The following is a 12,032-nucleotide window of genomic DNA, read 5'->3' on the forward strand; positions in this document are numbered from 1 at the left end:
TAGAGTCATCTGTCAACAGTCGCTTGTCAAGTCAGTTTCAATCGTAGCACTTGGATGAGAGGAAGGGATTTTTGGAGTACAGCCAAACATTTTGTCAGTGGAAAACCACCTTAACGGTATGAAAAGTAACCCCCTCCCCCAGAGATACGCTACACATCTGCCTTTCATTCAGCTTTATTTCTCATTGTAATTTTACCTCAGCAGTCAATACTATTACATGAGCTGATTAAAAACACATTGTTTGATATTGATGTAATTATTGATGTAACAGTCCTGGATTTTAAATATTAACAGTATCTTACAGAGAAAAAGCCCTCACTAGGTTCACCTTTCTGTTCCAACATGGTGTTTAAAACCTTGGGCTTGAATCTTACATATACAGCACAACACACCGTTTTATTGACAGACTACCCATCTGTCATCCGGCTCATCAAGGATTTAAAACAACAGCAGCCAATCAAATTGCTAACAATATACTTTGTTATATTCTAACTGGCCAGAATTACATCCTTTAGTTTCTAGCAGTCAGGCTATGAAAATGGCTTGTGAACCAGGGTGATTAAGTTTTACCACATCTTCTCATGGCTGGAGACTCCTGAGCAGTAAGAACAAAGGGCAGTGGTCAGAAAGACTGACAGAGAGGTCAGAGGTCACAGGATAAAGCACCAGCAGCTCAGAAACCAAGCTGCTGATTCATTGGAAACATAAAAAGAAATGTACAAAAAAATTCATTCATTCATGTGCATAAAACACATTAAAAATAAATAAATTAAGGTTTAGGCCCTTGTTCTAAAAACCTTCTGTTAATCAACCAGTTCTGGACTGACTGTTAGATTGTTAGTTAACTCCCTCCCCTTGTTACTCTTTCTACGCCTGTCATTCAATTCAAATTTTTGTTTGTTTTTGTAAACAATGGCTTCTTGATTTCAGACAGAGATAAACAATAGCAGGCCTCCAGAGGTGTGGAGCTTTTTGAGCACACCAATGACGAGCATGCAGGTGTGCACACGCACAGTTATGTTGTGGCTTGTTTTGAAGGTTATGGTGGCAAGTTTACACCAAATGTTAGACTGATTTTATGAATAATTACATCATTGTGGGAACATTACGCATCAGTAGTAGTATTACACAACAGATGCAGTAGGTTGTAATTCGTGTGGCATTAAAGGTAGATATCCATGTCCAAAGCAGGTCTAGGTTCTATATTAATACTGTGAAAGTATCAAAGCGCTCAGTCCACAGAGAAATGCACACGGTCTGTATTCAGAAACTGAGCCTTAAAATGAGCCGTCAGGACTTCTGTAACTTTGTGATGTCACAACAAAGCAGTCGAGGCATGCCCCAAGCCCTGCCAACCTGGATTTTGTTTCTCTGAGTGTTCACCTTATATCTGCTATATTTTTATTCAGTCACTCAGAAAGCAGTAAGCCAATCAGAAAAGAGGCTCAGAGCCTCCTCTCTTCTGATTGGCTCACCGACCTGTTACTAGATCTCCAGAGAGAAGCCCGAAACAGGAGATGTAGAACTACATTGAGATGGTTTTTGGTTCTTAAAACCACAAATATATCTTCTTATGGATCAACACTTAAATATAAAAAACAGGAAGCAATATAGACGAATGAACACAGTATTTTTGTATTATGAATTATTTCATTTACTTATGCCGAGCTTGTGAAATTTGTAAAAACCGCATTCGAAACATCCACTCAGCTCGTTATTTCATTCTAACGTACTCTTTTTATTGATTTAGCTTATAATTGTTCATATTTTCAAATCATATGTTTTCACCTTTAGCGTTACAGGACTTTGGCTAATGTACAGTAATGTACAGCTAACAAGTTTGGCCTGAGTTGGTAGAATGTAAGCTTCATGTAAAATAAAGGGCAGAACAGAAACGCGAATGTTAGCATAAGCTTTAGCGAGACAAGCTGTTTGTTTCCTGAGGACCAACAAACTACTGTAGTCGGCTAATGATACGCTTCTTGGCCTTGAAAAGCAACACTCGGTCATCACTGTAGGCAGTGAGCTAGTTAGCCAGACATGCTAATGATTGTAGCTTAGAGCAGATAAACACAAAGACATTTCACGTTTAATCCATTTCTTACTTTTTGATTTTGTGTTTTTGAAAAGGCTAAAACAAAACGACATCAAACGTCTTTAAATGCAGAGGATTGAGTTTATTACAGCTCCATGCACACCGCTTTAACATGGCGGAGAAATATAGACCTTGACAGGCTATGCTTAGTTGCTAAGCTGAGACTGGACAATCACTGTTCAGGGGAGGGGTTTAGTGAATGGCTAATTGACTTTTTGACTGAATTACTGGCAGTAGGAGCCAATTGCCAACACATAGGACATTAAGTTTCCATGGCAACGAGTGTAAAGGGCTCCTGGTATGATTGGGAACCATGTGGTTTGCATTAATTAGAATGAACAGGACTACAGAATACAAAAGACCTTCATAGAAAAAAAACAAAAATAAAAAAATCTACCTGGAGTAAAAACATAGTTAAAAGGCATTTTTGCGGGTGTTCATTGTAGAGTGATGCCATCGTAAACAAGCAGGAATGGATGTTAACCCAGAACTGAGCAAAGCTGAACTTCAATGTAGCTGGAAAAGAAGGTTTTCTATGTTCTGAGTGAAACCCCTCAAAAAGATAAAAAGGCAAATTCAAAAGGAATACACAGTTTCAAAAGAAACAACATTTTTTACATTTTAACACAGACATAACTTAAAAAAGATAAATATCACTTACTTTTGTTTTATAAACAGCAAGTTAGTGCTCATTCAATAAGAGCATCATCCTAGTTTCTCAAACTATGGCTTAGGACCGGGTCACTGACCTGCACCTGCTCAGCACAGGTCACAGAGCCTGGATGTATCCAGGGTTTCCAGTCATTGTATCATTTAAGCGCTTCAAACTTGAAATGTAAATTTTCATTAAAGGCGTCAACAGCACACAAAGGTAATAGTGGTGATTTTTGTGTCCCTCCTGTTGCATACATCAACTCGGCAGAAAAACTCTACAGCAGTGTAACATGGGCATCCAGAGACATCAGTTTTAAAATGCACTGTAAGCCAGAGATGACCAGGGAAGGAAGGAGGGATTTTTCAGTGACATCTTTTTGTATTTATTCATTTATTTATTTCACCAAACATCCTCTTCCTCATTGTGCTTTGTGATGCCAGGAGCTGCCACTTGCTTCAGAACGAAAGATCAAGTTCTTCAAAACTTGCAGTTTTCTCTTTCTGTTCGTCCTTGCTTCTTTTCTGTCTCTGACACACCTGACCTGTTACAGGCAATGTTTTCTTCTTCTGCACAGTAAAAGAGTCAGTATGCTTCACATGGAGTTCACTGAAACTGACAATCTGACAGGCATTCACGCAGCAACTGCTGACAACATAACCTTTTCTCTCAAGCTCTCTTTTGTGCGTCAAAGTACATGAACAAACTACTTCAATCACTTTTCATGTGTACTACAGAGTGTGTACAACCAACAACTCTTATTGCATCCCCTCTCAATCTCGTACAAACTACTCGTCATACCGTATCTTACCGTAACAATTCCACAGCCCCAGTTAAACTTGGAATATACAGGTACACTGACTTCTTTTTAAACACTCTACATTAACCCTCCTCCCTTGTGTCTGACTTATCATTTAAATTTTCTCTATACATTGGACTCAACAAAGGGTCTTTTTGGTTTGACAGGAGAGGTAGGTCCTGTCTTCCTCTCAGACGGTCTGTCTGAGCAGCTGTGAATCACTGGCAGTGTTCGGGCGAGCTTCACGTCCACGTAAGAGGGATTGTTACTGACTTCACCCTGAGGGCCGCCGCCCGGCAGCACCTCGTAGCAGTCGAGCAGGTTGTCGTGGAGGAGGTGACCGTTGTGGGCATTGTTGTTGCTACGGTTGTGGTATGCGATGGAGGAGGGCTGCGCGTGACTGAAACCTCCTTGATTGGTGGGGGTTTTGCTCGGCGAGGTGACAACCGTGTCTACTGAAGACACAGCCCAGGATCGGGAGGGGCTGAGACACGATGAGGAACTGGAAGGAGCTTGTTGCTGATACTGCTGGTGCACCCTCACTTTCTTGTCAGTAACACCCATAAAAGGAGTGCTCCGAGATGACCGGCCCACCTCTCCAGGATAAGTCCCGCCTCCTACCATGCCTATTTCTGACTGGGGGGAGGAGATGAGAAAGAGATCATCATGGTAACCAGTGACTCCTCCCACAGAGGCCAGATCTGAGGGTAAGTCCATGTGCTGGGTGGAGGCTGAGGTCCTGAAGCTTGAGCCATGATTGGCTGGCTGCCCGCCGGCAAGGCTGCCGCTGCTGGTAGAGAAGCGGACGCTGACACTCTGGATGACAGGCCTGGGGGCGGAAGCCGAGGAGGAGGTTGGATGCGCACTGAGTGGGCGTCGTAGCCCACCCTGGTGGTGGTATTGATAATCATGCAATGGTGGAAGGCTATCAGGGGGTTCCAGCGTAGCCTCTGTGACTTCCATGGGATAGTAAGCTGCTTTGGACTGGTTGCGACTGAACTGATGGGCCTGAGCAAACCGGCTTTTCCCCGCTCTCTCCCCTCCTGCTCCTCTCCCATAGGCAGATGCAGATCTTGACTGGCAAACCAAGTCAACATCCAGATCATCTGGTGGATATGAAGCTCCAGGATTCAGACCAGCCTGGACCTGCAGGCTAGGCCTGACATCTAGGGGACTGGAGTGAATTCCTTCCCCCAGTTCAGCCAATTCTTGGGGCAGATGAGCAAACTGCGAGTAAGCAGAACTTCCCAAAACCATGCTGGAGTGGGATGAAGAACTCGGCTGACTGGTTCTGACAACCTGGACTTTGGCTGGCTGGAGCCACTGGCCTTGAACAGGGTTCTGCTTCTGAAAGGATCTCTGATCGGACAGGTAGTGGTGCTGCTGCACTCCCTGTTTCTGGTCTGAGTGGAGGAGGGCTGAGATGGACTGTGGGTAGTGGTGCAGACCTCCAGATCCTGAAAATGCGGGGATGCCTTCCGATATCGGGCCTTGCTGCTGATGTTGCATTGGGGAGGGAGGAGGGCTGAATTGGTGATAGGAAGAGGAGGGAGGAGGAGGAGCAGAATGACAGGGTGAAGAGGAAGAGGGGGAGTGGATGGGACTCGGGATGTGATGATACAAGTGAGTGGGGGAGAGTGAGGAGGATGATGGCACCCCAGGACGGCAGTGGGTGTCAAAACTTTGAACCACAGGCGGAGGGTGGAAGGAGGACAAGTGTGGTGGAGGATCTCCTTCCCTGTAACACCTCTCGTCTTCCTTCTCCTCTTCCTCCTCTTCCTTGGTAAGCCCCCCCCTGTCCTGCACCTGGAGAGAACCTGAATCTCTGTACCTGGCCTCGCTGATGGACACATTCTGTTGATAAACATGGTGTGATGAAGGAGGGGGAGACTCTTGTTGTTGTTGTTGTTGCGCAACCTGCCGACACTCTTCCTTGACCCGGGACAGCAAACGCTGGATCTCCCGGTTGGATGGACACAGGCGACTGGCCTCAATCAGGTCCTCCAGAGCTGCATGGAACTGTCTGAAAGGTGACAGAGAGCGAAGGCAGAGACGGAAAGAAGATTTCAGAAGAGACAGTGCGGCAGAACTCTAGAAACTCTGCTAGACCCAAGCTTAAAATCCTACATGCTCCGACATCTAGCTGCTCCTATGGGTCAACACCTTGTGCTGTGCAGTACTCACAGCAGGTGCATTTCCATTAACTTGCTCAATATTAAATTTGAAATTGCGAACTTAAAAACAAGTATGTTTCCATTACTTGTTTTTAAGTTTCCAAAATTTATGCGCTAACATGAGGTGTTTTTTCAGACTATTCGATGAAGATAGATACATACATTTATATATATATATATATGTGTGTGTATATGTATATGTATATATTTATGAAATACCCTTAGTAAAATTTGTACATATGTAAAAAATATCTATGATGAATTCTTTTATGTTATTACATGTTGCAACATATATGTTAAAATATACATATTTAATTTATATATGTTTATTAAAGTTTATTAAAACAACATACATATACATATTCTAGGAAAGTGGTCTAAGATCCTACTGTATATAATATCAACATATGATGACAAACTTTGGGATGGACATATATTTCTATTCCTATAATTTCTTAATTTTTACCTATACGTTTTTATTCTATATGTACATACATTTAATATATGGAAATTCGATATATGTATGATATATGTATTTGTGTAAAAGAAGGCCTAGTGTTTTCAACGTTCTCTGTTTTGGACAACCAGCATAATACACGAATGTAATATATGTACATATATTGAATTTCCATATATATGAAATATATGCACATATAAAATAAAAAAACATAAAACATAAAATTATAATGAAACCTATTAGAAATTGGAACAATTTCATATATAACATATATATAAACTCACAGAAAAGACTCAACTATTAGATACAAGCAAGTGTAGTAAGTTTAATTCTTAATGTGGTTATTTGGGACTTTAAATTATATATATAAAAAAATATTAACACATGACGCATTTAACATTTCATGATTCGCTTGTGTAGATTAATTCCATTCAGCTACTCGTCCTTCTATTGCTTTAATTACCTGCGGCTGCGTTTGGCCCGGGCTCTGGCATAAAAGGCCTCATAGGATTTTGCTTTTAGCTCTAGTGCTTTGGTAGCGAACTCCTCAGCAAGGCCAAAATCCTGAGAAGAAAAAAAAAAATTCAGGATGGTACTCAGTGTGGGATTGAGGACAGATGACAGTGAGAGATTCATTCCAAAATAAAATGAAAAAACAACTTTCTTTGCATGAAACTAAAACATGTCATTAGGTAGAATTAAATTACAGTCAAGACTATAGATAATTCATATTGTTAAATGTTTTTCTCCAGTGTGTTGCTGTGTGTGTGTGTGTGTGTGTGTGTGTGTGTGTGTGTGTGTGTGTGTGTGTGTGTGTTTAGGAGTGAGAAATATACAGAGACTCACATTCATCTTGCGGCGGCAGCGTGACAGGTTGAGCAGCACACACACTCTCAATTGTCTGAACGTCTTCAGCTCGTCTCCTGGAAATTTCTGGAGTGCTGACTGATAGGAGTGAGCAGCCTCCCTCACTTTACCTTGCTACAGACCGACACATACACACACACACACACACACACACACACACACACACACACACACACACACACAGAAAGTCCTTACAATATCAAATAAGGGTATGTGTGTCTGGTTTGTTATTAAATTTGCTTGTGCCATGTTACCTTGTATAGTTTGTCTCCCTCTTGGATCAATTTACTGAGCAGAACCATTAGGATGTCTGGTTTAGAGGTTGCCATGGCCCATGTCGCTGGTCCTACACACACACACACACACACACACACACACACATACACACACTGTAATATAAGCATGCCGAACAGGTTGTGTGTTCACTCCTATTTGTTCGTTTGTACCTCTTTGCCAACAGTAATGTCGAACCTTCATCCCATCAACCTTAGCTGCACTTTGTGTTTAGTGCTGATGAGCATGTTAGCATGCTAACACACTAAACTAAGATTGTCAACATGCACTTAGGACAATCTGGACATTTAAATGGCTTCTAACAAAAAGTGGTTTTCTTAAGTGCCAGTGATGTCACAGGAAAAGTAATAAGGCATTTCCTTAATTTCATATGTTTAATAAGCATTAAAATTAGGAATTGTAAAAATAATTTATAAATGAATTAATTTACATAAACAGCATAAAACACCATTTAGAAAACTATGAATATTAGGGCAAAAACCATGAGGAGGAAGGAACTGCCTGCAGAGTAGTACTTATAAACTTCTAATTCCCCATATTTGTATCTTATAAGATGATAAAAACCATTGTGACCCAGGTTTGTTTGGGTTAATGAGGAACTGTAGATGTCTCTACCTATCTTGGCTCCCTGTTTGAGCAGAGCGATGACAGCTGAAGTGTTTCTGCAGCCGACCGCTCGGTCCAGAGGACGCATCCCGCTGCAATCCACATGCTCCACCGACGCGCCATGTTCCACCAGGAACTGCACCTAACACACAGAGAAGGACGCACACGGGTCTGTCTCAGATTATAGACATGAGTGGACGCTGCGGGACAGATTAAGCAGGGACAGACATACTTTTTGTAAAATATGGCAAATACAATGAGAAACGCGTCTGTTTTACTGACCACTTCTGGGTCACCGCGAAATGCAGCCAGGTCCAGAGGTGTACGTCCACTGCGGTCAGCATGAGTTGTGGCTGCACCTCTTTCCACCAGCTCTCTGACCAATAGGAGCTGTCCTTTCAGACAAGCCCAGCTCAGCGCCGTTAACCCCTCCCTGTCGCTCTGGTCCAGAGAGGCTCCTGGAATCAGAGAAAGTGAATTCATCTCAAAGACAAAGTTGGGGTCAGAAATCTGCACCAAGAAATGTTGAAATTGTATTAACAGCAAATATTGGAGTTGGAACACATCAGAAAACTGGGGCTTTTTACTAAAATATCATGAAATAGACCTGAAAAACAAAAATAAATAATTAATAATATTTAATAATTAGTGTTTGTAACCAAAAAGTGGTTCCAAATTAGAGCCAAATCCAAAATGCCAAGTATCAGGTACCTGAAAAAAAATTGAGTTTCGAGTCATTTGTTTACATACGAGCTGTGTTGTTGTTACTATGGCAAGGTGGGTTACCATGATCCAACAGCAGCTGGGCTGTGGGCATATGTCCCTCTGAGGCTGCCGTCATCAGAGCTGTTCGGCCCTGCTGGTCGACCATGTTCACCTCCACCCCGTGATTCAGTAACAACTCCACCACCTGACCGAGACACAGAGGGAGACACACACTCTGCATTTCTACTGCAGCAATCAAAATGAATGTGTTTACTCTGTGTGTGTGTGTGTGTGTGTGAGTCTGTATGTGTCCCTGTGTGTATGTGTGTGTGTGTTTTGTGTGTTTTACTGTACCTGCCAGTGGCCTCGTCTCACAGCGTTGAAGAGCGGAGCCACACCTCGTCTGTTGCCTTGCTCAACAGCTGCCCCCTGATCCAACAACAGCCTGCACACAGACAGACGGCCACCTCCTGCTGCTGCTGTCAGAGCTGAGAGAGAGAGAGAGAGAGAGAGAGAGATGTGTTTCTAACAGCTTCAATCAGCAGTTAGGCACCAATGGCAACCTGATGATTTTCAGCGATCAGGCTGTTTGTTTATTTGCACAGGTCTGTGGTGAAGTCTGTGAAATTTTAACCAAACCAAAGGAACACTTCTATAAATGATGTGGTGAAGCACAGGTTACCATGGTGATCTATCCCCATTAATAGTAAGCCATCTTTGTGACACCACAAAACCTGAGAGAAGCCCACAGATATCTCGATTACCCACTAAATCTCTCGAGTGTTACAGGTCCCTGGTAAATGATTTGTGCGGTAGTACACAGTTTCCTCCACTAGATGTCAGTGACGTGCAGCACAGCAGCCACTTCCTGTTCACAAACTCTCTCCTACTTACTATTTGGTAGGACTTTTAGCAACACTAATGGAGCCCAAATGACAACAATGAGTCAGCAACCATGCGTGATGTAAATGACCCTTTACCCTACAGCCATTTAGCTCATCATGTAAAAATGCAAATAACATGTAACAGAACATATAACTTCAGCTTTGATTCAGTTGACTTTGAGTGAATCACTAGGGGTCCTGCACAATTAGCATTAGCAGTGCTAATGTGTCTCTTCTTAACACTGTGGTAGTGTAGGGTTGTAGCAGTATTGTGTTGTACTATATTATCACCAGTTTCAATAACAGCAGCATTACAGTAGAGCAGTAGGACCTGCAGTATAATCATTATATGTATTTTTGTCATATTATCTTCAACCATAATCTTTATGATTTAAAAAAAATTAAATACAAATTATCAAATTACTAAAACTACTGATAAAACCTGTAGTATTAGTGCAGTATTAGCAGAGGTCCCGAGGTCTAAAAAGACTTGCAGTGGCAAAGTATTAGTAGTAAGGACTAGTACAGTATCATGCAGTATGATTATTTGTTGTGTAGTTGCATTAGACAGATTTTGTACCTGTCTCTCCCCAGAGACTGTCAAACGTGTTGATCTCAGGTCTCTCCTCCTCTTCCTCGTCTTCTTCCGGAAGATCCAGTAGGTATGACACTATCTATACACACACATGCACACCATAAAGAAAATTAATATATTTAAATACACACAATATTATAAAGCTATGTGTGTGTGTGTGTGTGTGTGTGTGTGTGTGTCTGTGTAGTTCACCTCTGTGTGGCCCATGCTGGCTGCTGCAATCAGAGCTTGCTGCACTGCCTGGCTCTTGCTCGCCCCTCTTTGGCTGCAGCAGGAAGTGCAGCTCCAGTCTGCCTGCTTCAACAGGAAGTGCAGCACCTTGAGGTGGCCTCGATGAACCGCGTGCACCAACACGCACTGACCTGAGCTGTCCACATGACCCACCTGAGTACACAGGGAAACAGAGACTTACAGGCAGTGTCCTGTGCATCCTGGGACACTGCAAAGCACACAGGCAATGGTAAACAGGATAAATAGTATTTGTTACCAACTTTAGCCTAATCTCAACACACACACACAGACACACACAAACACACACACACACACACACACACACACACACACACACACACCCTGTGTTCCACATTCAACATCCAAACACATGCATTTTTTTTTGTTGATATTTTATGGCTGTGATTATTTAAAAAGAAACAAGACTAGGTATAAAAACCTGGTGCATGGCTGGACTGCATATGGTCAAAAGGTTTGAATTTGAGAGAAAATGTTGCAGGCCTGCAGGTAGAGGGGTACCTTAGCTTGGTGCTGACTCAGCATGATGACTATTTCCAGATGTCCAGCTGCAGCAGCAAATCCCAGCGCCGTCAAACCATCCCGTGACTGAGCATCCACCTAGAAATACATCACAGAAGCCGCAGGTTTGGTTGCACGGAATGGCACAATCTTCCAAATAAAAAACCAGCACAATGTTTCCCCAAAGTCCGGTACTGAAAATAAATATCAAGTCTTTACCTGAGCGCCATGGTCGAGCAGCAGCGCCACGGCATCGTTGTGGCCCAGGTGGGAGTGGACACACAGCAGGGGGGCGTTGTTAAGGACATCACTACGGTAATCCACATCAGCCCCACCCATTATCAGCAACCTGCTCACCTGGACAGGTAGAGAGGCAAGTTACAGCCGACCTGCATTAGCAGGGTGTGTGTGTGTGTGTGTGTGTGTGTGTGTGTGTGTGTGTCTGTGTGTGTGTGTGCAGCGTGCTACCTTGATGTTAGGGGTGTAGAGGTTGCGCAGAGATGAAAGAACGGGGCTCAGGTTCTCTGTGCTGTATGAGAGCCACAGCCCCTGCAGAACTGAGGAGGAAACCCCAAGCTTCTTACTCAGACCCTGTAGATAGAACAGACACCACAGAAGCAAACAGGCATCGGTCATGGTCAGGTAGATATTACTGAGCCATTGTTTTAGACTTTAGACCGTTTTCACGGTGGTGCACTGACCACGCAGCACTCTGACATTGACATCTTAAATGCGTGTTTCAGCTTTACTTCACCACATTTCAGACAAGAATATTGTAGTTTTTACTGCACTACATTTGGCTCACACCGCGAGTTACTCTCCACATCAGGATTTTACATAAAAACATATAAGCTCATAAAAAACAACATTGTTAACTAGAATTACCGCCTCATGGTCGTCTGCCTCTGCCACTCAGACTAGTTTCAGATTACATTCCTGATTATCTAGAGTCTCATGAAATATTAACCATTTGTTTGAAATTTTGTCATATTTGCTGTGTGTCATGAGTAATGGCTAAAAAGTGTTTTGTGCAGTCACACTGACCTTGACCTTTGACCTTTGACCACCAAAATCTAATCAGTTCATCCTTGAGTGCCAGTGGAGTGAAGTGAAGGGATTCCCTTAAAGAGTTCCGGAGATATTGCATTCACAAA

General features: G+C 42.8%; 1 protein-coding gene across 2 annotated transcripts in view; it reads right to left on the reverse strand.

The window, feature by feature from the left end:
* Positions 1–158: 158 nt before the first annotated feature.
* tanc2a (tetratricopeptide repeat, ankyrin repeat and coiled-coil containing 2a) overlaps positions 159–12,032 on the reverse strand; it is a 42,713-nt gene continuing 30,839 nt past the window's right edge. For both annotated transcript variants that reach the window (XM_056400876.1, XM_056400875.1), the window contains 13 exons: positions 11,347–11,469; positions 11,098–11,235; positions 10,879–10,977; positions 10,321–10,512; positions 10,114–10,207; positions 9,004–9,137; positions 8,731–8,854; positions 8,227–8,402; positions 7,954–8,086; positions 7,299–7,390; positions 7,024–7,158; positions 6,641–6,741; positions 159–5,569 (listed from right to left, as the gene is read on the reverse strand). In XM_056400876.1, coding sequence (XP_056256851.1) covers positions 3,673–5,569; positions 6,641–6,741; positions 7,024–7,158; positions 7,299–7,390; positions 7,954–8,086; positions 8,227–8,402; positions 8,731–8,854; positions 9,004–9,137; positions 10,114–10,207; positions 10,321–10,512; positions 10,879–10,977; positions 11,098–11,235; positions 11,347–11,469 — 3,438 coding nt within the window. In that variant the 3' untranslated portion in view covers positions 159–3,672. The remainder of the gene's footprint in view (positions 5,570–6,640; positions 6,742–7,023; positions 7,159–7,298; positions 7,391–7,953; positions 8,087–8,226; positions 8,403–8,730; positions 8,855–9,003; positions 9,138–10,113; positions 10,208–10,320; positions 10,513–10,878; positions 10,978–11,097; positions 11,236–11,346; positions 11,470–12,032) is intronic.

The sequence above is a fragment of the Seriola aureovittata genome, chromosome 17 (genome assembly GCF_021018895.1).
Source record: "Seriola aureovittata isolate HTS-2021-v1 ecotype China chromosome 17, ASM2101889v1, whole genome shotgun sequence".
Taxonomy (NCBI): Eukaryota; Metazoa; Chordata; class Actinopteri; order Carangiformes; family Carangidae; genus Seriola; species Seriola aureovittata.